Source organism: Artemia sp. Qi Xiang Cuo, chromosome 2 (genome assembly GCF_049724085.1).
Source record: "Artemia sp. Qi Xiang Cuo chromosome 2, ASM4972408v1, whole genome shotgun sequence".
In the NCBI taxonomy this organism is placed as follows: Eukaryota; Metazoa; Arthropoda; class Branchiopoda; order Anostraca; family Artemiidae; genus Artemia; species Artemia sp. Qi Xiang Cuo.
In genome coordinates this window covers 71,996,892-72,022,536 of record NC_142795.1, presented here as the reverse complement: position 1 = coordinate 72,022,536, position 25,645 = coordinate 71,996,892, and the positions used below count along the sequence as shown (strand labels likewise).

The 25,645-nt window shown below is 34.8% G+C and overlaps 1 protein-coding gene across 1 annotated transcript in view; it reads right to left on the bottom strand.

The window, feature by feature from the left end:
* Positions 1 to 5,881, bottom strand: part of Nup43 (nucleoporin 43) — a 63,748-nt gene extending 57,867 nt beyond the window's left edge. Inside the window, exon 1 of the mRNA XM_089108255.1 lies at positions 5,711 to 5,881. Coding sequence (XP_088964381.1) covers positions 5,711 to 5,812 — 102 coding nt within the window. The 5' untranslated portion in view covers positions 5,813 to 5,881. The remainder of the gene's footprint in view (positions 1 to 5,710) is intronic.
* Between the last annotated feature and the right edge of the window lie 19,764 nt (positions 5,882 to 25,645).

Here is a 25,645-nt window from a genome sequence, read left to right as displayed (position 1 = left end):
ATTCAATCAAAGTTTAAAGATAACCATTTTGTTCAACGTCGTTGAAAGTTCTGGAAATTATGTATGTAAGGATGACAGACCCCCCCCAGAGCCCTCAGGACAAAGGTTGTAAGTTATGCCCTGGGGCATATAAGGTTTTTATAGTTAGAGTTGTCGTGAAAACTTCAAAAGGGGGTCATTCAATTGCGAATTGAGAGAGTTAGTGCCCTTTTTAATAATTGAAAGTGATTGGAGGGTAACCATCCACCCTCTCACATGCACCATTCCCCTAAACACATCCAATGAAAATTTTCCTATAGCCATTGTGTTCAACATATTAGAAAGTTCTGGAAATTAGGTCTTTGAGGGTGACAGTCCCCCCAGCCCTCAGGGCAAGGGTTGTAAGTTATGCCCTGGAAGTATATACGGTTTCTATAGAAAGCGTTGTCGTAGAAACTTCAAAAGGGCTTATGCGTTTGGAAAATTAAAGGGCTAGTGCCTTTTTTTAAAGTTGAAAGTGTTTGGAAGGCGACTAATATCTCTCTCGTGCACAAAACTTCTCCCAACACATCCAATCAAAATTTTGAGATAGCCATTTGGTGTAACGTAGTTGAAAGTTCTGAAAATTATGTCTTAGAGGATGACGACCGCCCTCACAGCCCTTAGGGTAAGGGTTGTAATTTATTCCCTGGGGGCAAATAAGGTGATTATAGAAAGCGTTGTCGTAGATACTCAAAAAGAGCTCATTCGAGATACTCAAAAAGAAGGCTGGAAATTTTTATAGTGAAGATCGATGTGGGTATAATGTATGATTTTGTTTTTGTTGTTGTTGTCGTTTAGACCAGGGCACTTCGTATCAAAGGAGTTGTCGTATGAACTTCGAAAAAGGCTCATTAGATTGAAAACAGAAAGAGCTGATGCCCTTTTTAATAGTCGAAAGTGACTGGAAGGCAGCTAATCCCCATTCCATGCCCATCCTCCCATTTGCCTTTATGTTTAAAAACTATATATTGCCTTAAGATTAAATCAAAATGCACTGTATTAATGCTAATTCCCAATAAGGCATCTCATAAGTAACCCAAGAATGACTGAGGGTATATATTCAAACTTTTGGGGATACTTATGCTCTTAAAATTTAACCAAGTTAAAATAGCGTGTGTATCCAAGCTATCAAAGAAAGTAAGCAGATTTTTTTTGCAAATGGTATCAAGTTTTCTATTTCAGGTCAACTAGAGGAGGTATGAAACGAAATTAAACACTACTATTTGTGTCCAGAATTTTAAAAGGGTGTACGTTGTTAAAAATTGCTGAAAATTTTTCTCCAGCATAAAAATAGCAGACAAAACTATAAAGTCTTAGTAAAACGAAAAGATTTAAAGTATTATTTTCTTCTTCCCTGAAAAGACTACGTGAATATAAAACGAACAGAAATTAATTAAAAAAAACTGTTTTCACAAAATAAGCTTTTCAAAGAAAACTATAGAACCCCATAAAACAAAAAATGAGCAAAAATAAAATCAAATAATCTACGAAGCGTGAAACTGCCGCAAATCAGCATTGATAAATGCACAAAACCCAAAACGAACAGAAATTACAATAAATAACCGAGTCAAACTCAAAACGAGCAGAAATCAACATAAGTTGGGCTCAAAACCCCCATGCCTTCCCAAGGCCAGAACATAATTTGCGCTTTACTGAAAAAAATACAAATGAATGTGCAGTGTCAGTTTAATATACATATACTGATATTTAGTACCATAATCAAAATGTTAATATTATTTGATTTATTAAAGTTATAAAAGTAAAAACATTTTTATTTTTTCAGGAGCCATTGGTACTATGGAAATAAAGGGAGTATGTTATCTGTTCTATATACAAACACAGACTGTTTATCTTCAAAATTGATTAATTTCAAACCCTCAAACCATGTCATTGCAATATCAGTCCTCAAACCCCATGTCACTGCTATTACAGAATCACTACCCAAGAACTGTCAGCAACCAGATGTGTATTTCCAGCAAGTGTCTGATTATAAACTCATTATAAACACTAATTATCAGTGTGGACTTTTCTTTTATGTTCATACCTCATTAAAGTATATTAGAGTTAATGATCCAATATCTTCAAGTACAAGTGAATGCTTAGTTGTTGATGTGAAGTTACCTGGGTCTACAATTGCTTTTAGAGCCATTGTAGCCAATTATTGTAGTCCTGTGTTAGTGAATTGTCTACATTTAATAATCAAAAATTATTGCAGTATTTTTCCTCTGTCTCTTTATCTACTTCTAAGTTTCTAGTAGTTGGTGACTTTAACATACCCTCTATTGATTGGACCTCAAGTACAACACAACTTTCTGATGAGTTGTTTGAAAATCAATTCCTACAAACTTTACAAGAGCATTACTTGCATCCGCACATTCAAAACCCTACCCATTTGCATGCTAATTCAATCCCTTCAGTCTTAGATCTTGTAATTACAAAATCACATGATGATGTTGTTAGTGTTGAGTTGTTACCACCACTAGGAAAAAGCAATCATTTGGTATTGGTGATATCACTAAATTGTCTTTTGGGCTTTGCTGATATTCCAAATAGTTCTCCCAAATATGATTATGGTAGAGGAAATTAAATTGCACTTTCTGACTAAGTTTCATATCTTTCTATCCAAAAGGAGTTACATCAATGTAATGCTACCACTAATGTGTCCTTTGATTTTATTAAGCAGGCATTTAAAGAAGGTAAAGATCAATATGTACCAATATCTACTAGCAGACAGTTTTCCAAAAACAGACAGATCCTTCCTTGGTATACTTGTACAAATGCTAAAAGAAAAAGCTGATAGGTGGCATGATCAAGTAAAAATTAAAACCTTTGATTTGAGGTCAAAATATAAAACAGCTAAAAATAGAACAACTAAATTCCTTTGTTTAAATTGTCAAGAGGTTGGGAAAAAATGTTATAGCATCAGTCCAAAGTTGCCCAAAAAGATTTTGGAAGTATGTAAGATGGAATCAAGTTTCACAATCCCCATCATTCACTTCCTTTATAGATCCTTAAACTCTTTCACAAAAAGATGATAATTATGTAAAAACACAACTTTTCAATAAGGTATTTGGTTCAGTTTTTACACAAACACACACAGAAACACATGTTCAGTTTACTCTTCTAGATTTAACAAAAGAATTTGACAATTCAGATTTTACAATCTAGGAGGTTTATCAAACATTCCAAAATCTTGGAAAGGCATCAGATTGCTAGATTTTCATATATGATGTTACATGAACTTGCATCAGTACTTGATGGACCACTCACATATCTCTTTAGTCTTTGTTGTTTGTCTGATGAATGTCCTTCAGCTTGGAAAAGAACAATCATTAGGCCATTGTACAAGAATGGTTCAAAGTCCAATTTTAAAAATTACAGACCCATTTCAAATACATCAATCATTTCCTGTATAATGGAGAAAATTGTGGTGAGCAGAATCCAGGTACATTTTGAGGAAAATAATTTATGGCATTCTGCTCAGCATGGTTTCCATAAACAGCAATATTGTAATGCACAACTTCTGGAGGTGATTCATGATTTTCAATTCATGGCAGATAATGGTATTTTGTTTGATTGTATTTATATTGACTTTTCCAAAGCATTTGACAAAATTTTCATCCCACTTCTGATAAAGAAATGTCAACTATATGGTATCAGCCCACAAACTAAAGCATGGATAATGGATTATCTTACAAATAGAAACCAAAAGGTTGCAGTAAGTGATGCTCTGTCAACACTTATGTCTGTCATAAGTGGAGTTCTACAAGGCAGTTGTCTTGGGCTGGTTCTCTTCTCCCTTTTTATCAATGATTTACCACATGTTGTTAGGAATTTGACCTTAAAAATGTCTGCAGATGATGCAAAAGTTTACAGGTCAGTCATGAGTGAACGTGAGATTTCTTTACTTAGAGGATTTGCTTGCTCTGTGCTGGTGGTGTATGGCAAACTCTATGTTCATTAATGAAACCAAATGCAATGATGTGCACTATTTGCATAGACTCCCGAAACATTACCATTACTTTGTTGATGCTAAATCAATTTCAAGTGTGGAGTATACTTGAGACCTTGGGGTTTGTTTTGATTCAAGTCTCAAATTTGATAAACATGCATCAGATATCACCCATAAGGCAAATTACCAATTACTATATCAAAAGCATACATTTTCTAAGTTTAATCTTTGTTCATTGATTTCATTTTATGTATCCACTGTACATCCAATACTTGAGTATTGCTCATCAGTATGGTATCCCCTTAACAAGAGAGATAGAGATAGGGTTGAGAGAGTACAATGTAGGGCCACCAAACTCATGCCTTACTTGAGACATCTACCTTACCACCAGAGAACTCAGAGACTACAGTTGCCTAGTCTTTAATTCTGATGAGATAGAACTGACCTAATAAATACATTCTGCATTGTTAGGAAGATTGATAATATCATCCAACTCACCTCTTCACTTTTACAGAATAGAGTAGTACCTATCAAAACCAACACAAAATTTACCCACCATGTTCACAGAAAATATTAGGCCAAAACTCTTTATCTAGCTGATAAAGACTGGAAGACTTGGAACTCACTTTTGTTGGAAATAATTGTGAGTACCACAGTCCTGTCTTTCAAAAGTAGTTTAGCCTCTACTGATCTCTATACTAGGTCTTATCACAATCCATTTTGAGAATATTTTTGCTTTTTGTATTAGCTGTTTTGTGACCAGTATGTTTTTCAGTTATTTTGTATGCTTACTTTTTGGTATGTTTCAGTTATTGTCAGATATGTTTGAGTTCGTTCGGTATGTTACTCTATGTTTCAGCTATTATGTTTTCAGAGTGTGTTACTTTTCATAGAATTTTATGTGTATATTATGTTGTCACCATTGTCATGGACTTTTTATAATTGTTTAGTGCAACAAGCTTTATAAAGCACACCATATTTTGGTATTAATAAAAAAATAAATTACTATGGCTTAAAATTTTACTCAAAAAACAGCAACTACATTTTCAAAACTAAAACCAAAGAAAAAAACAGAAAACTGGAGATTAAAGTATAATATTGTTTTATCAAAATTCCAATAGGCATAGAGACATGTCAAGTAGGCAAATTTCTTAGACTTCAAAATCAGAAGAAGGTTAACATAGGCCTAGTAGCTTGGCAATACCTTCCCAGAGTAGGCTATGCTTTAGGCCTGAATTCATTACTGAAAGTATAATTTTTCTAACCTAGCCCCTTATCAAGATAAAAAAAAGTAGCTTGACTAGAATTTTACCAAAATAATTTTAAAAAGTGCATAATGATGGAAGGAAACATCATTATCTGATTAGTAGAAACATCCTGGATATAATAAAGTCAGAATTTTGTTGTTTTCTTTTAGTTTTTAGATGCTCCTTGGGCTGTATCTGCGACTATACATCTGGGGAAAAAAGGCATTTGTAAGTGAACTGATTATTATGTTTGGAAAGCGCATGCCAAAAGGAAACTTAGTAACCTGGTATTCATCTTATCCCTGTCAGTCAGTGAATCTTGTATATATTGACACTGACTACTACAAAACTAAAAAAAAACACTGAATTTACCCAATAAACTTAATGCATTTTCTGTTAAATGAGTAGGGCTAACCCAGCCTATTTGCAAAAGCCTATCTACATTACCAAACAGCATACTGGAGTGTGAAATAAGCAGCATTAAACTAACCTTTTCATCAGCAGACCCAGAAAGAAAAGTTCCAATATCAAAGAAACTTCCTGGTTGGAATCTGACTTTTGATACTTTTCTGGAAACAAATTTTGCAGCCATCCTCGTCCTTGTAATTTTGAATTTTTAAATTTATTTTGACAGTGTTTCTAGTATTTCTTTAATACTATCTGAGAATTGAACTGAGAAGCTGGACAGCTTCTCAGTTTATTTGTCCTGAATCACATAGTAAAGGTACCCAAAGAGCTATGGCTGATGTGGAATAAAGATTTATGTTCAATATCACCCTTCACTGCGTCACCACCCTGTAATATGTCTATTTTGACGGTTTATAAAAATAAGAAAATAAGATGAGCCTCCCTGAAAGTACTTTTCAGTTGGCATTCAAAGCAAAAATGAATACAAATTTTGAAGGGTTTCTACAAGTTTATCCAAATGGTTCTGTAGCAGGTGAAAGAACTGGAGTAGTCTATATAATCCACAACAAATTTCTCAAAACGAATTACCCAATCAAAATCTTGAAATAGCCACTTTCTTTATCGTATTTGAAAGATCTGGAAAATATGCCTTTGAGGAGGACGCTCCCCCTCAGCCCTCAAGGCAAGTGTTGTAAATTATGCCCTGGGAGCATATAAGAAACTTCAAAAGTGACTCATTCGATTGAAAATTCAAAGGGCTAGTGCCTTTTTTAACAGTCGAAAGTGATTGGAGGGAAACTGACCCGCCTCTCACGCCCACCATTTCCTCAAATACATCCAATCAAAATTTTGAGATAGTTATTTTGTTCAACGTAGTTAAAACTTCTGAAAATTAGGTCAATGAGGATGACCCCCCCCCCCACAGCCCTTAGGACAAGGGTTGTAAGTTCTGCCCTGGGGGCATATAAGGTTTTTATAGAAAGCATTGACGTAGAAACATCAAAAAGAGCTCATTCGATAGTTGAAAAAGTTTTTAACAGTTGAAAGTAACTGGAAGGCAACTAACCCCCCTTTCACATCACTATTTTCCCCAAACACAGCCCAGCAGTATTTTGAGATATCCATTTTGTTCAACGTAGTTGAAAGTTCTAGAAATTAGATCTTTGAGGATGATAACCTTCTCAGAGCCCTCAGGACAAGGGTTGTAAGTTACGCCCTGGGGGCATGTAAAGTTTTTATAGAAAGCGTTGTCATAGAAACTTCAAAAAGGGCTCATTTGATTGGAAATTGAAAGTGCTAGTGTCCTTTTTAATTTTCGAAAGGGATTGCAGGGCAACTAACCCCCCTCTCACGCCCACTATTTCCCCAGACAAATCCAATCAAAATTTTGAGACAGCCACTTTATTCACCGTAGTCGAAAGTTCTGGAAATTATGTCTTTGAGGATGACACACCCCTCAGGGTTAGGGTTGTAAATTATGCCCTGGGGGCATATAAGGTTCTTATAGATAATGTTGTCGTACAAACTTCAAAAAGAGCTCATTCAATTGGAAATTGAAAGGACTAGTGCCCTTTTTAAGAGTCAAAATTGATGGGAGGACAACTAACCTTCCTTCTTAAACCCACCATTTCCCCAAACACTTCCAATCAATTTAGAGATAGCAATTTTTTCAACGTAGTTGGAAGTTCTGGAAATTATGTCTTTGAGGATGAACCCCCCCCCTCCACATCCCTCAAGGCAAAGGTTGTAAGTTATGCCCTAGGGGCATATAAGGTTCTTATTGAAAATGTTGCTGTAGAAACTTCAAAAAGGGCTCATTCGATTGGAAATTGAAGGGGCTAGTGCCTTTTTAATAGTCAAAATTGATTGGACGGCAACTAACCCTCCTCTCACGCCCACCATTTCCCCAAACACAGCCAATCCAAATTTTTAGATAGCCATTTTGTTCAATGTAGTTGAGAGTTCTGGAAATTATGTCTCTGAGGATGACAGACCCCCCACACTTCTAAGTGCATGGGATTTACGTTATGCCCTGGGGGCATATAAGGTTTTCTTAGATAGCGTTGGCGTAGAAATTTCAAAAAGGGCTCATTAAATTGGAAATTGAAAGGGCTAGTGCTTTTTTGAAAATTCGAAAGTGATTGGAGGGCAACAAACCCCCCTCTCCTGCCCACCATTTCCCCAAAAACATCCAATCAAAATTTTAATATAGCTATTTTCTTTAACTTAGTCGAAAATTCTGGAAATGAGGTCTTTGAGGAAGACAACCCCCCTCCCCCTGCCCTTTAGGGCTAGGGTCGTAATTTATGACCTGGGGGCATATAAGGTTTTTATGGAAAGGGTTGTCGCGGAAACTTCAAAAAGGGCTCATTCGATTGGAGAAAGGGCTAGTGCCCTTTTTAATAATAGAACTTAATAGGAGGGCAACTAACCCCCCTCACAACCACCATTTCATCAAGCACATCCAATCCAAAATTTAGAGATAGCAATTTTTTAAACGTAGTTGAAAGTTCTGGAAATTATGTTTTTGAGGATGAAAAAAAAAAAACCAAAACCCCCAGGGCAAGGGTTGTAAGTTATGCGCTACCGCTCTGCCACATATATTATGTGTGACCCCTTTTTGGAAATTATTGGCAAACCGTGAAAAGTCTAAAATCCTCTCTTTGTTTTTCCGTTTTGCCAAGTACCTACTAAAATTGCCACTATGGACAAAAAATTATTTTCTGATTCGGCGCTACAACCTAGCTGACCCAAATCTAGCTGTTGAGACACTTAATAGCCGGCAACAAATAAAACTAGCAATTTTAAAGCACGAGTGGGCAAGTTTGCTTGTTTAATTTTCCCTCTTGTTTCCCTTTTTTTTCTTTTTTTTTCTCCTTTCAGAAGTTGTTGTCCTTGCTGCTCTTTTCGAAGAAGTCGTTCTTTCTGTTGTTATTTTTGAGTACGTTATCTTTCTGTTTCCTCTTTTCATACTATTTTGTACACTATTTAAGAAGTTGTTGCTCTATTGTTATTTTTTAGTATGTTTTCTTTTTGTTTCCTCTTTTCGCACTATTTTGTATGCTCTGTCATTGTACATTTACTGTATACGACGGGTTTTCAATATATTGTTATTATTAGCATTTATTATTATTATTATTACTATTATACCGCCCCCGTGGTAAATAAGGCTTTCCAAATTTGAGAATTTCATTTCATTTTTTTTTTTTCCGTAGAGGGAAGGAATTTTGGTGCTGTGTATTATGCGTCACTCACTCATGTTTACACTGTCTAAAACTCGAGAACAAATCGGTTTCTTTGTTAGTTTCTTTCAGCTTAGCGCGAGACAAGACAAAGTCAAGCGACAGAATAGATGGGAAATATACAATTTGGAAATATATATATTTGCACATAAGGAGGGGGAGGGGGGTAAAGTATTTGGATAGTTTGAATTCAGGAGACAATTGTTACTTCACAATATGTAGAATTGTACCTAACACATTTTGCATACAGACGCGCTAGACTTTACCCCCCCCCCCCTAATGTGCAAACATATAGCCCAAATTTGTTTCTAAAGCAACGAAGAAACTAACGAAGAAACCGGTTAGTTCTCGAGTTTTACACATCGTAAACTTGAGTGAGTCAGTTTTTTTTTTAAATTTGGCTACTCCCAAAAATTGCAGAAGTTCATATTGAAGTCTTTTCAACAAAAATGGATTTGTGTTCTTTCTAAGTTTTTAAGATACTTTTGGAGGGCTTGTGTTTCAGGAGTTGCTCTAAAGATTTGGGACAGCAAGTCAAACTTTAAAGTAATGGGCGAGGTACTGAAGAGGAGGCCATACCCCCAAATGTACGGAATGACTTCTGTTCATTTTAAGTTTTATAGTTGCTCCTTACTTTCAGCTGAAAAAAATTCTTTAATTTCTAATTGTTTTTCAAATAATAGAGGGAAACCTAGCCCCCTTCCATGAAACCCCAACCCAAACAAAAAATTCTCAGTTGAAGTATTTTTCTATGCAAAGTCCCACCTCAACGAAAAATTCTCTCCCAAAAATTATATTTTCGCTGAAAATTCCCCCCGTAAAATTTCTTGCAGATGATTCCGTCTGAAAAATTCTCCTTAACATACTTTCCTTTGAAAAAGACATTAATTTCAAATCGTTTTTCAAAACAAAATGGAAATCTCCTTCCGTCGAAATTTTTCCCGAGAATTCCCTCCCCCCATCCGTGGTTGATCCTGCCCCCCCCCCTCAAGTTGATCCTGTTAAGAGTTCTTCCATGGATAATTTCGCTCTAGAAAATTACCACATAAGAAATTTCTCTCGTGGAAATCTCCCCCGCCATAAAAAAAATCCCCTAGTCAATGCGAATCCAGTTGAAAATTTTTCCTGGAAAATTTTCCAGGAACAACTTCACATGCATAATTGAGACGGCAAAGAGAAAGTATGACAAATAAAAATAATTTCGCAGAGAAATTCTGTCAAATTCCCCTAGCGCAAGATTTCCCAAGGAAAGTTCGCCCCCGGACACTTCCCTCTCAACAGAAAATTCTCCTCGTGGAAAACTACCCCTCCCATACATGAAAATGTTAGCATACTTCCTAATCAAATGGTATATATAAACAATGGGCAAATTTCCAAACTTACAGCTCTTTTCCCAGATGCTGTGGAGGGTCACGGTGTCCCCTAAGACATAGTTACTGGACCTTTCATTTATGCTGACAGAAATGGTTATCTCAATATTCTTGTTAGGCAACGTTAGGGAAAAGAGGAATGGGAGGGAGAGTAGTTACCATCCAATCTTTTTATTTTCACTTAAAAGGGGCAGTAGAGCTTTTAATTTCCGCTCAAATCATCCAGCTTTAATCTTCTAGGACTATTGGGTCAACAAAATCACCCCTGGGAAAAATAAATAGTAAAACTAACACGCTCATTGGATTAGAAACTGAAAGGTCTAGTGCCCTTTTAAATAGTCGAAAGTGATTGGAGGGCAATAAGCCTTCCTCCACGCCCATCATTGCCCCAAACATTTACATTAAGACTACTACAAGTGCGTAAGCTCTTTTTATAGCTTTGAATTTACAGATAAACAGATTCAGCGTGCTTAGCCAGAGTGGAGTTAGATATCAATAAAAGTACAAAATTGTTAACTAGTGGAACCGCATTTGGAAACAATATAGAAAATTTGATTATTATTTTATAGACTAATCTAGGTTTTGCTCATTTGAGTAAGGGAAAATAACCCCTTTCGCTATAGCAGAGCTATCAAAAAATAGCTAACTAAGGAAGGGTACTAGGCATTTAACCCCCCCCCCCCTGAAAATAGCCCCCGCGGAAAATACCCCTCACCCCCCAAAAAATACTCCCAATGGAAAATACCCCCCGCGGAAAGCAACCTCCGTAAGAAATACTCCCTCCTTTGAATATACCCCCCCCCCCGTAAAATACCACCCTTCTGTGTAAAATAAGGTTTCCAAATTTGAGAATTTTATTTGAGTTTTGTTTAGTTTCGTTGAGAAGTGCTAAGGAACGGGAAAAAGTGGAATCTACACACCAAAAGTATCTTAAAAACTTAGAAAGAAAAAACGCAAATCCATTTTTGTTTAAAACACTTCCATATGAACTTCTGTAATTTTTGGCAGTAGCGGGTGCCAAATTAAAAAAAAATTGAGGAAGAAAAAAAGTGTAGATAAACATACATCAAAATTAAGCCAAAACATATGGTATCAAAAAGTTTAAGAAGGTTTGGCTATCCTTTGAAAGGATAGTTGGCTTTGGGAGCCAACAAATTTTTGTTGTTTAAGTTTTTACGGACGAAAGCGTTGTCAAATTCTACGAGTTTGTTTTTCTTATCATCCAAGTGTAAAACTACCACAAATCACCATAAATAAATAAATGAAACCCAAAAACGAAGAGAAATTACTATAGATAACCTAGTCAAAATCAAAAAGGAGAAAAAATTAAAAGGAGTAGGGCTGACCACCCCCATGTCTTCTCAAAACCAGAACATAATTTGCACTTTTGCAGTTTTTTTGTTTTTTTATAGAACTTTCATGTTAATTTTTGCTCTTTTTGAGATTGAATCTGTTATTTATTGTAATTTCTGTTCGTTTTGGGTTTAATTCATTTAATGATGGTGATTTGTGGTAGTTTTACGCTTGGAAAAGTATTTGAATTTATTTCTACTTATTTTTGGCTTAATGAGGCTCTTCACTATTCTTTGAAAAAATTGTTTTGTGGAGTTTTTTTTTTAATTAATTTCTGTTCATTTGGCATTGACATGATCTTTTTCATAGAGAAAAATATTTCATATTTTTTTGTTTTTTTTTCTATTAGACCATAGTTTTTACTTGGAAGATTATTTGACTTTATTTCTGCTCATTTTTGGTTTATTGAGGCTCTTTACTTTTCTGTAGCAAAAAGCAATTTTCAATCAAAAATATGGTTGAAAAAGCGACCGGTTGGATATCATGCATGCTAATTCAACACACCAAATAAAATGAAAAAAGGGGATAACAATAATAATAACTGAATTACATACATATATTCCCTCCTCCTTATGACCTCGCTCTTTACACTAAAGTTTGTTTTTATAGAATCTTAAAACAAAGCTTATTGTTCTAGTTAAACAGTCATTGTGTTTCAGGAATCGTTCTTAAAGAATTAGGACAAAAAGTCAAAACCTTAGCATAAAGAAAAAGGTCTTGTGGAAGGGGCAACTCTTTTCATACACATAATAATTTCTGTCCATTTTAAGTTTTGATGATGCTCCTTACTTTCATTTGAAATAACTTGTTTTTTTTTCTAAATTTAATTTCTGATCTTTTTTAAATAATACCGAGAAATCCTTTTCTCTCTCCATGAGAAAATCCGGAATTAGTGTATTATAAGCCACTCACTCAAGTTTACAATTTGCAAAACTCGAGAACAAACCGGTTTCTTCGTTAGTTTCTTCGTCACCTTAGAAACAAATTTGGGCTATACGTTTGCATATTAGGGGGGGGGGGTAAAATATAGTGGGTTTGCATGCAAAATGAGTTAGGTACAATTATTCTGCATACTATGAAGTAAGAATTGTTTCCTGACTTGAAACTGTCCAAATACTTTACCCCCCCTCTATGGGCAAATATATAGCCTAAATCATATAGTTCCCATCTATTCTGTCACTTGTCTTTGTCTTGTCTCTCGCTAAGCTGAAAAAATCTAACGAAAAAAATCGGTTTGTTCTCGAGTTTTACACAGCATAAGCTTGAGTGAGTGGCGCATAATACACAAGTACCAAAATTCCTTTCCCCTACGGAAACTAAAAAAACAAAACTTAAATAAAATTCTCAAATTTTTGAGAATCTCAATTCAAATAAAATTCAAATTGAAAGCCTTATTTTCCACGGGGGTATTTTCCGGGGGGGGGGGTATCTACCTGTTTTTTTTCCGCCGGGAGGGGGGTTATTTTCCTCGGCGGGGTGTTTTCCGAGGGGGTATTCTCCTTGGGGGCTATTTTACGGGGGGTATTTTCTGAGGGGGGGGGGGTTAAACGCCGGGATGGTAAACGCCGGCCACTGTGAAAGAGAGAGGTGATATCGAAGTCTCAGCTGCCATTCTTGGCAGAGATCTGACAGTTTACAAGTGGTCACAGAATTCCTGTGTCGTTTTAAAATCACCTTTTTGTGAATAAGCAGCACGGCGGCAGATTTCAACTGGCACCTTAACGATAATCAGTCCAATTTTTGTTGAGAAAAAAATCACTCAGTAATAATTTGTTGCGCCCCCTGGCATCGTGCGCCCCTAGGCCTGGGGCTAGTGAACCTATTGGTAAATCCAGGCCTGCCTATGTTTGTGTAAGTATCCTCTCAACCGAGTTAAATATTTAGATTTTATTTTTATTTTTCTGTGTAATTTAAATACTACAATTCTTTGTTCTGTTGGAGACAGTTTTCTGAAGCAGTAAATTTAAATAGTGGAGGAATTTACTTCAAAACAACCTTTCCTTCGGCAGTTCATTAGTCAGTCTCACCAAAAGCATTAAGAGTACCAGAATTGAATCATGACCCAAAATATGTCAATGCAATAGTTCAGGAGTTATTTCAACGAAATTAGCTTATGTTTAACGCACTCTAGGGACACTTAAATGTGTCCTAGCACTACAACTAACAGGAAATTTTCCAGAGACTGTTGATAAGTTGTTGAATAATATTAGCTCTTGAACTTCGATGGATACGAATTTTGAAAAGCGGACTATGTTTCCGCTAGGTTTTAAGATTACTCCCAACTGGATTGCTCGTGAGGTCCCCTATTATTGTCATCTTATATTCTTTTCTAAGCTTGAGGTAGCCTGTAAGCTCCCTTTCGAAAGCGCGATTATATGAAAGGCCAATAGATGCAAGTTGCATCAAAAGGACAAGATAATTTTAGCAAGAGGGATTATGCCTCATCAACCACTAGGTTTTAGGATTATTCCGTACTCGACCGCTGATGAGGTCCCCTTTTATTTTTTTTTCATAATTTTATACTGGGCCTCCCCCAAAGAAATATCAAACACACTAAATGAGACTCTTTTTTTCTAAAAATCATTATAACAGTGTTAAACACTAATTCAAAAGTTGGAGCTGATGGGATGGCAGCCTACCTTATGTGTCGGATAGCCCTGGATAAGGGATTAAAGATGAACATAAATTAGGTAAAGAACTAAATTTTTCAAATAGAGCAAAGAGCGATAGTAAAACTTAAAACGAAAGGTTGTAATTTTATGTAGGATGGGGGGGGGGAGCTACCACCCCCTTAAACCCACTCTTTTTGCTGGAATTTCAAGCTATTTCATCAAAGCAAAAATGCTTCAAAAAGCAATATCAAACAGTTCGTGGTAACAAACTGTAAGTAAGGAGCGACCCGGCTCAATAGTAAACGAAACTCTAAAAAACGGGATTTTGATATCAATAGATACATTAAAAGAATCAGATTTTAATGCTGATTTCAAATATATAAGTGTCATCAAGTTTAGTTCTACTCATAAAAAGTTACACGCCTGAGAAAATTTGGCTGATTTTAAAAAAAATGGGGAAAGACCCCCTAAAAGCTATAGAGCCTCAATGAAAATCACACCATCAGATTCAGCGTATTAGAGAACCCTACTGTAGAGGTTTCAAGCGTCTATCTGCGAAAATATGGAATTTTGTATTTTTTGCCAGAAGAAAGATCACGGATGCGTGTTTATTTGTTGATTTTTTTTTTCCCAGGGGTGATCGTATCGACTCAGTGGTCCTAGAATATCGTGGGAGGGCTCATTGGAACAGAAATTAATAGTTCTAGTGCCCTTTTTAAGTGACCGAAAAAGGAGGGCAACTAGCCCCCCTCCAACGCTCATTCTTTTTCCCAAAGTCACCCGATCAAAATTTTGAGATAGCCATTTTGTTCAGCATGGTTGAAAATATAATAAGTATTTCTTTTAGGATGACAATCCCCCAAAGTTCCCAGGGGGAGGGCTGAAAGTTATGAACTTTATCCAATGTTTACATATAGTATCGGTTATTCGGAAGTATACAGACGTTTTCAGGGGGATTTTTTCCGGCAGGGGTCGGGGGTTATGTGGGAGGATCTTTCCATGGAGGAAGTTTTCATGGGGGAAGGGACATTGCTATGAAGGGGACACCGGATTTCTCAGAATTATTTAAAAAAAGATAAGAAATTAAATAAAAAAAAAACAAATTTTTCAACTGAAAGTAAGGAGCAACACCAAAACTTAAAATGAATAGAAAATAATACGTATATGATTGGTTTCACCCCCTAGTCAATACCTTGCTCTTTAAGCCAAAGATTTTTAGTACTTTCATAAGAGCTATTTATTCTAATTAACGGCCTTTGTGATAAAAACCAACAAAGAGAAAAATCTAGAAAAAAACAAACAAACGAGACTGTGGCCAGTATAGACAAAAGTAAACAATAAAAACAAAACAACACGGATATTTCGCCATTATAAAAACAAGGCGTCTTCAGCACGAGAGACAAAGAACAAGAACAAAACAAGATAAAAAAAAAACCCAAAAAACCCGCCACCAAAAAAAAAAAAAAAAAAAAAAATGTACAATTGGCCCAAACTGATCCACGTAGGGAAAAGATGCTAATATAGAGTTACTTCAGTGAGGACACCAGAGTAACTGAGGTTTTCTCTTGGTTGGTTTTTGTCATGGCTGGCCAGTTCGGCTTAAGATCTTTCATTGGCCTTTGTGATTAAGGGTCATTTTTAAAGAATTGGAACAAAACTCAAACTTTTACGTAAAGAGGGAGGCATTGCCTAGGGGGCGAACCCCCCAATATACGTATTAAAAATACATGAATATAGAAGTTCGTTACGTAAGTTATTTCGTAAGTTACGTATATTTATTACTAATAAAAACGTATAAACGTTTTGAAAGGCCATTGGTGGTCAAAACACTTGTAATTGCAAATTGACTAAATCTATTGTAATGAAAATGCTTTCAGTAAAGCGTAAGTAAAACTTTAGCATGAAGAGTAATTTCTTAGACCACACTGCTTTTCCATTAAAAACAAAAAAATTTTTAAACAAGGAAAACGGGTTTTAATTTTCTATGAAGCAGTGAAATACAAAACAATTAATTATGCACAAAAGCTCCGAATATTTCGGCCCCACATCCGGGAGCCTTTCTCAACGGAAAAAATAAAATAAAATAAATAAATAAAATAAAAAAAACAACTTACATCACAATAAAACATACTAAACACATAAAGAGAAAGAAAAAAAGAAAAAATATAAATAAATAAGAAAAAACAAAACTCACATATGAAATAAACACTTCCATGCACTGAATGTCTATAATGATTCAACTCACCTCCTCCCATTATATAAATGGAAATATATTAAATAAACACTTCCATGCACTGAATGTCTATAATGATTCAACTCGCCTCTTCCCAGTATATAAATGGAAATCTATCAAAAATGAAGAAATATTTATACTTAGATCAACACAATAAAAGGTCAACTAACCCCCCGGCCCATAACCCCTAATTAAATTTCACAAGTTCATCAACCAATTTATGACTTATAAATTGAATGGATTCGTTTGGTTGCAAGCTTAGCTGCAGTTCGTTTACTTTTCTCATCATTTAACCCATTCTGACCTTTGTTCGCAAGGTCATCTTTCGTTTCAGAAATATTATTAAAATCAGTGCTGGTTGAATATCTTGCCTGCATTTTAATTAAACTATTATAAATTGAATTGATCCTAAATTCCCCTTCATCTTTATAATAGTAGATAGGTATGTAGGACTTTTACAAAGCTTCAGTGAAATTATAGAAATAAAAAGATAATATATGGGGGTACTAGTATCAATAAAGATAAACGGGACTTGAGGATCAATTCAATTTATAATAGTTTAATTAAAATGCAGGAAAGATATTCAACCAGTACTGATTTTGATAATATTTCTGAAACGAAAGATGACCTTTCGAACAAAGGTCAGAATGGGTTAAATGATGAGAAAAGTAAACGAACTGCAGCTAAGCTTGCAACCAAACGAATCCATTCAATTTATAATTCATAAATTGGTTGATGAACTTGTGAAATTTAATTAGGGGTTATGGGCCGGGGGGTTAGTTGACCTTTTATTGTTTTGATCTAAGTATAAATATTTCTTCATTTTTGATAGATTTCCATTTATATACTGGGAGGAGGCGAGTTGAATCATTATAGACATTCAGTGCATGGAAGTGTTTATTTAATATATTTCCATTTATATACTGGGAGGAGGCGAGTTGAATCATTATAGACATTCAGTGCATGGAAGTGTTTATTTAATATGTGAGTTTTGTTTTTTCTTATTTATTTATATATTTTCTTTTTTTCTTTCTCTTTATGTGTTTAGTATGTTTTATTGTGATGTAAGTTAATTTTTTTTTATTTTTTTTTTTTTTTTTTTTTTTTTTTTTTCCGTTGAGAAAGGCTCCCGGATGTGGGGCCGAAATATTCGGAGCTTTTGTGCATAATTAATTGTTTTGTATTTCACTGCTTTATAGAAAATTAAAACCCGTTTTTCTTGTTTAAAATTTTTTTTGTTTTTAGCATGAAGAGGTGGAGTTGACGGGGGTGTCATCAGTAGAATGCTTATATTGAATTCTACCAGACATATAGCAAATACTATGTTATTCTAACAGACATATAGGAAATATCATGTTATTCTACGACGCCCCCGTACAAACAGGTTTTTCTGGTAGTTACAGGTTTTTTCTAGTAGTTACAGGTCATGACGCAGTTTCAAAGTTCACTGCCTTTTTGGTGATAAGCTCAAAAAAACCAGCACGTCTTGTTTCATTGTTATGCAATTATTTTTGTATATTCTCCATCAGTTTCGAATCTCAGTTACATACGGATTCAGTTACACGGGGATTAGTTAAATGGGGTCAAGTTGCATGGGGGGTTCAATAGCACGAGGGGTTCAGTTGCATGGAGGAGTTCAGAAGCTTGGGATTCAGTTACATGGGGTCGGTGGTCGTTATAATACACAAGTTCTATTTGAACAGTGTTGTGAGATCCCCTACCACACCCCCAAAGGACTCCGATCCCTCCCATCCCAACCCGTGTATTAGCGAAGTTACTCTGTGGTCGTTTGATCTTTTGTATTATTTGATTAATTTAATGTTTGATAAATTACAATAAAGTTTGTTAGATTTTTTTTTAAGTGAAATAATCTAGTTTATTTTCTTAGTTTTGAAAACATTTTGGAAGAAACTAAATTTCAGTTGGGGTGGGGGGGGAGGAGGGGGCAAAATGAGGTCTGGGGTGAAAATTTGGTCTGAGAGAGGCAGTTGTCCCCTCTGTTCCATAGGAAATTACACTCCTCAACCCAGCCCCTTGCCACTTACTGACAGGGGTGAATCCAGGGAGAGGGTTAAAAGTTCTAGTGCCCTGTTTAAGCGACCAAAAAACTGAAGGAGCAACTAAGCTCCATTCAATGCTCAATTTCCCCAAAGTTATAGGGGTCGTGTGTGTCTCTTTGGGCTATGTGTATCTCTTTGGGAGCGTTTGAATCTTTTGGTTACTAAAGTATTATATTTTTATCATTTTTTATGATATTAGATTAGGATTAAATTAACTTCATTCCTTGAGTGTTGTAGGGAGTAACACGTAAGTACCAAATTTTGAGTTCACTGCAGGGGATTTTACACAAGGAGAATTTTCCATGGGGAGGGAATTTTCCAGGAGGTGAATTGCTACAAGTTTCGTCCACTAGCCTGAACGATGGAAATTCAATAGCTCAGAATTGGGGTCTTAGTCCACCAGCCTGAACGGTGGAAATTCACTAGCTCAGAATTGGGGTCTTAGTCCACCAGCCTGAATGGTTGAACTTCACTAGCTCAGAATTGAGGTCTTAGTCAGTGTTCAGATTGGAGCGTTGGGGTCCGACTATCAGGGCTTTTATTTGTCAAGACCTGAATGCTAAGCGATGGACATAAACTCGATTGGGAACCCATTGTGAAAATGGAAAAAACAAAAATATATTGTTGGTATGTGTGTAGAGCATGGCTTGGTTACCGCTAGGGCAACAGTCTAACCGTTAACGGTTTTAGATATCCGTGAATAAGTTCTAAAGCGAGAGTGGAAGTTGGGACAAAGTTCTAGTGCCCTGTTTAAGCGACCAAAAAACTGAAGGGGCAACTAAGCTCCATTCAATGCTCAATTTCCCCAAAGTTATAGGGGTCGTGTTTGTCTCATTGGGCTATGTTTATCTCTTTGGGAGCGTTTGAATCTTTTGGTTACTAAAGTATTATATTTTTCTCATGTTTTAGGATATTCGATTAGGATTAACTTAACTTCATTCCTTGAGTGTTGTCGAGGGTAACATGTAAGTACCAAATTTTGAGTTCACTGCAGGGGATTTTCCACAAGGAGAATTTTCCATAGGGAGGGAATTTTCCAGGAGGTGACTTGCTACAAGTTTAGTCCACCAGCCAGAACGGTGGATAGTCTCTAGCTCAGAATTGGGGTCTTAGTCCCCCAGCCTGAACGGTGGATATTCAATAGCTCAGAATTGGTGTCTGAGTCCACCAGCCTGAATGGTTGAAATTCACTAGCTCAGGGAGCGTTTGAATCTTTTGGTTCCTAAAGTATTTTATTTTTATCATGTTTTAGGATCTTCGATTAGGATTAACTTAACTTCATTCCTTGAGTGTCGTCGGGAGTAACACGTAAGTACCAAATTTTGAGTTCACTGCAGGGGATTTTCCACAAGGAGAATTTTCCATGGGGAGGGAATTTTCCAGGAGGTGAATTGCTACAAGTTTCGTTTACCTTGTAACTTCTAACCGAGATGCAATAATTCCTTTTAAACGTTTTGCTATTTCACGATCGGTAAGCTAGCCTTAAACTGGTATAGTTGCACAAACCATTTTCGCTTTATCAAAGATCCCATCGTTTTTAATTCTAAATGCCTTAAACGAGTATAATTACGCTAAAACCATTTTCGCTTTATCAAATATCCCATCGCCTTTAATTCTAAATGAGCTTCTTGAAACAGGATATGTTTTTACGATAAGGTCCTTTGAATAATCATCTATTATGCCTTTCACATGCAAAGAAAAACATTATTTTTTGAAACAACTCAGGCAAATAATTGCCTTTTTGAAAGGTTCAAGAAAAAGAATTTGAGACTGTTCTATTTGAAGTATTGTGAAGGCCGATACCCCCTCCAACTCGGAAAGGGTATCGATCCTCCTACCTCGAAGGAAGCCCCCGGTGCCCATGGGTTCTCCCTGGGTGGGGTTTGGGGGGGGGGAGGAGGGAGGCTCTATAAAAGGGGGCCATCCAACATTTTTATTGTTGATATGGACGGAGAAAAAGTTCTTCTCTCTTACAAGTATTTATTTAGCCCAGGTCGAAAAAATCCATTGGTAAAAGACAGAGGAAAATACGGATTATTGAGAAAGTAACAACAACACCACCAAGCTCCGACATATGGAGTTCGTTTCCTTTAACTGAAGCCGAGGAGCAACTGCTCGTACAACATACTGCATCAGTCGAACAATGGTCAAGTTTCATCGACAGTTATAATGAAGAGGCTCAAAGAATCGAATTGGACTCATATTTTGCGTTTTTATTTTAAAAAAATTTGGAATAAAACCATTAATTTTTTCTATCATTCTCTTGTTCGAACTTACCCTTCTAATAAGAATAAGACTACATTTTCCCGACAAAAAAAAAATATTTTTTTTTAACATGTTCAGTTGACATTATTAAATACATAAGGCAATTTAACTTTTTTCTTCTTTTAATTGTTCAGATGGTGGGACAATGACTATGAGAAATTGACAAAAGTTTATTAACTATAAAAAAAAAAATAATGATTATTTTACATAAAAAATAAAAAAACTTTTTTTTTCTACATATTAAAAATATATCACTCCCAGAAGCGGTACCATTGAGTGATGATGCAAGTATATTTACAGAACCAATTCTGTCACCACCAGCAGAGTTCAGGGATGAACCTACACTGGTTCTAGAGAATATGGAGTGGCATGAGGGGTGGCCTTTTTAAGGATGTTTTTGAAAAAGTGCTTATCTTTCGATCGGTAATTGGTGATTATAATAAAATGTTTATTCTTTTAATTTTTTAATTTTTAAAAAAGATTAATTTTTATTACATTGCTATTTTTTTTTATCACTTTAATTGGTTTTTTAGGTATTTTTTTTTTTTGAAAATTTTTACTGACCCGTCGGCGTTTAATAATATCGGCCTGACCTTTAATTCATTCAACCCCCCCCCCCCTAGTAGTAGTATTTTCGTGTGTTTTTTTGCAAGCCATTCATACTATACCTTAAATTCATTCATATATTTTCTTGATCAAACATAGCCGTTAATAAATCAGTTTGTTTTTTGATTCAGTTAGTTTTTAATATTATTATCACTTTAGTTTTTGTTTTTTTTTTAAGGCAATTAATAAAAAAAAATAAATTCATTAATAAATTTTATTTATAAAAAAAATCCGTGACAAAAAAATATGGTTTTTTATTTCAGTGAGTTTTTACTATTAGTAGTATTATTTTTTTGTTTTACCAAGCCATTCATACTTTACCTTAAATGCATTCAAATATTTTCTTGATCAAACATAGTCGTGATCACATCAGATGGTTTTGTAGTACAGTGAGTTGTTACTAGTAGTAGTATTTTCGTTTTTTTTTTTTCAATCTATTAATAATATAACTTAAATTCAATCATATATTTTCTTAATAAATCATAGTTGTGATCACAGTAACAAACAATAAAGAGTTTGTTACTTACTTAGAATTTTGTCATAATTTCTTGAACGAAATGTATTTGTTTATCCAGCAGATGAATTCGAGAAAGAATTTGCTACTTACTTACAATTTTTTCATAATTTCTTTAATGAAAATTTCTGTATTGTGTATCTCAGAGGTGACTTCAAGAAAGAATTTATTACTTAGTTACAATTTTTTCATAATTTCTTGAATGAAATTGTGTATCCAAGAGGTGACTTCAAGAAAGAGTTTGTTACTTGCTTACAATAGAACTATTCTAAAGAACTTGAAGGGGTTAAGCTTGAAGATATTTATTGATTAAATGTATTAACAGATTTTTTTTTGAGAAAAAAAACAACAACAACAAATGTTTACATAAAAATAGTACTTAGAGTTCACTCTTAAACATCCACAAACGATGGTCCCATGATATAGGATAGTTTTTAACATGTCTTATGGATTTTTCACGATCAGGTATATTCTTAGGTATCCACTGTGCGAAGAACCTAACCTCGTCTTCAGGACGGTGATAGCCCCTTCAAATTTAGGACACTTAAACTCTTCTAGATTGAAAAGTGGAATCCTAGGGTCACACTTTTGAATTAAAACTTTATCTGTAGGTACATTGCCCTTTACGTAGAGCGCTTCAACTCCGAAAAAGCTGCAAATTTCACTGACTTCCTCCTGGACATTTCTCAGTTCCTGACCAGTATTATTAAGTGGTGTAATCACTCTATCATAGAATCCCAGTCTGTTTATATAACGTAATGTAGTACTCCACAAGCTTTTATCATACTCAAACAGATTATAGTTCACTAACCAATGATAACAGTCAATTTCTTTGAGATCCATAGACAATAATAAAAAAGCACATTCGAATATAACACCGCAAGATGATTTTTTCAAACTGATAAATTCGGTGTCAAACAGTCCTATCATCTTGGAACTGAATGTATATCATTCCATTCTTAAGGTATTTTATACCTTATATCTTGGAAATTAAGTCTCTCTCTTCTTATCAGATTCAAACGCTTAATACCCGCAAGCATATGCGAGTCAAATTTCATCTTAAAGTGCCAACGTATCTGATAGAATAATTTAAGTCTTATGATCAATTTCATAAAACCTATAATTTTCACCTTTTTCTCCATTAAGCATCAATTACTTCAAGAAATTAATTCCACATTTTTTGCAGATAGGAGCTTGAAACTTCCGAAGTAGGGTTAATGGTTTTAGAGTTTCGGTAACTATTGAGCCGTGTCGCTCCTTACTTACAGTTCGTTAGCACAAACACAAAAAATGTTATCACTCTTAACATTTAAATCTTGGCAAATCCAAAAACACCTGTGCAGTGATTTTTGCAAGTGCGTTTAGGTTTTAAAGTCCAATTAAGAGACACGTAACGCATCTCAAACAGAATAGTGTGTATTGACTATATTGCCTATTATTTAGTCTTAAAAATAGGACTTCACGCTTAAAAAATTCTATTAAGAGATTTTTTTTTCAGTTTTTATTTAAAACAATTGTGTTTTACAAAAAAAATAATGGAATTATGTACTGATCTTCCGAAAAAATACTTTTCAGACAATCAACTTCAGACTAACTTTTTTTTTTTAACTGAAGTGGAAAATTTTGATATTATTTTGGGAAAATAGAATTGATCAATACATTTTTTCATTTTAATTAAGAAAATTAAGAATAAAAGTTGAACTTTTCTTATTCCAGGAAAATATTTGGAACAGAACTTTAAATTTTTTCATCTCTTTGAGAAAAAATCTGAATTGAAGTGGAAAATTTTATATTATTTTAGTAAAATAGAATTGATCAATAACTTATTTCATTTTCATTGAGAAAATTCAGAATCGAAGTTGAACTTTTTAGTCTTCGCGATTTTTGTATTAACTCAGGAGTTTTCTAACAGTCAAGCGAGCAAGCTATTAAAGCTGATAGAACATTACCAATTCTAAAATTCGCGCTCGACTTATGTTAATTTCTGCTCGTTTTGAGTCTGACTCGGTTAAACCACTGTTTTGCAATCCATTTCTCACGTTGAGAGGACCTGTTTGACTAGTTGCTTTACAAGTTTTTTGATAACTTGATAGGTGATTAGGATTTGAATAATGACTTCAGGAAAGAGTTTGTTACTTGCTTACAATAGAACTATTCTAAAGAACACAGGACGGGTTAATGCTTAAAGATATTTATTGCTTAAATGTATTAACAGATAGCAAAAATAACATCAAATAATCTATCAATCGTGAAACTGTCACAAATCTGCATCGATAAATAAATGAAACCCAAGATGAACATACATTTTTTTTTTTGAAGGGGATGGAGTGATTTTTCCGTGGAGATGGGTATTTCATTTTTTAAGGTTCATTTAGACGAGGTTACGCCAAGACTAGAAATGAAAAGTTCTTAGGTATAGAGCATGTCCTCTTATTCAAAACTCAATAATTTATAGGAACATATTTTCAACATATTTAAATATTTACCTACGTAGGCATCACTTAGGTTAGATTAGATTAGGTTAGAGACAGAGAAAAAGTTAGGTTAGGTTAATTTAGGTTAGACTAGGTTAGCCTACATCCGCGCGCGTATGTAGGCTAACCTAGTCTAACCTAAATTAACCTAACCTAACTTTTTCTCTGTCTCTGACCTAATCGAATCTAACCTAAGTGATGCTTACGTAGGTAAATGATTTAAATATGTTGAAAATATGTTCCTATAAATTTTGAGTTTTAGATGATGGGTGCAGCCGCTATACTCTATAGAACTTTTCTTTACTAGTCTTGGCGTAACCTCGTCTAAATGAACCTTAAAAATGAAATACCCATCTCCACGGAAAAATCCTCCCTCCCCTTCAAAAAAACAAAAATGTATGTTCATTTTGGGTTTCATTTATTTATCGATGCAGATTTGTGACAGTTTCACGATTAGTAGATTATTTGATGTTATTTTTGCTATCTGTTAATACATTTAAGCAATAAATATCTTTAAGCTATAACCCGATCCTATGTTCTTTAGAATAGTTCTATTGTAAGTAAGTAACAAACTCTTATCCTGAAGTCATTAATTCAAATCCTAATCACCTATCAAGTTATCAAAAATCACTTGTAATAGCAACTGAGTCAAACAGGTCCTCTCAACGTGAGAAATGGATTGCAAAACAGTGGTTTAACCGAGTCAGTACTCAAAACGAGCAGAAATTAACATAAGTCGAGCGCGAATTTTAGAATTGGTAATGTTCTATCAGCTTTAATAGCTTGCTCGCTTGCTGTTAGAAAACTCCTGGTTAATACAAAAATCGCGAAGACTAAAAAGTTCAACTTCGATTCTGAATTTTCTCAATGAAAATGAAATAAGTTGATTGATCGAATTCTATTTTCCTAAAATAATATAAAATTTTCCACTTCAATTCAGATTTTTCTCAAAGAGATGAAAAAATTTAAAGTTCTGTTCCAAATATTTTCCTGGAAGAAGAAAAGTTCAACTTTGATTCTGAATTTTCTTAATGAAAATGAAATAAGTTATTGATCAATTCTATTTTCCCAAAATGATATCAAAATTTTCCACTTCAGTTAAAAAAAAAGTCTGAAGTTGATTGTCTGAAAAGTATTTTGGGAAGATTACGATTGGCTGAAACAAAGTAGAACTTTTAAATCATAACAATGAAGATCAGTAAATAATTCCATTATTTTTTTTTGTTAAACACAATTGGCTGAAATAAAAGCGGAAAAAAAAAAAGCTCTTAATAGAACTTTTTAAGTG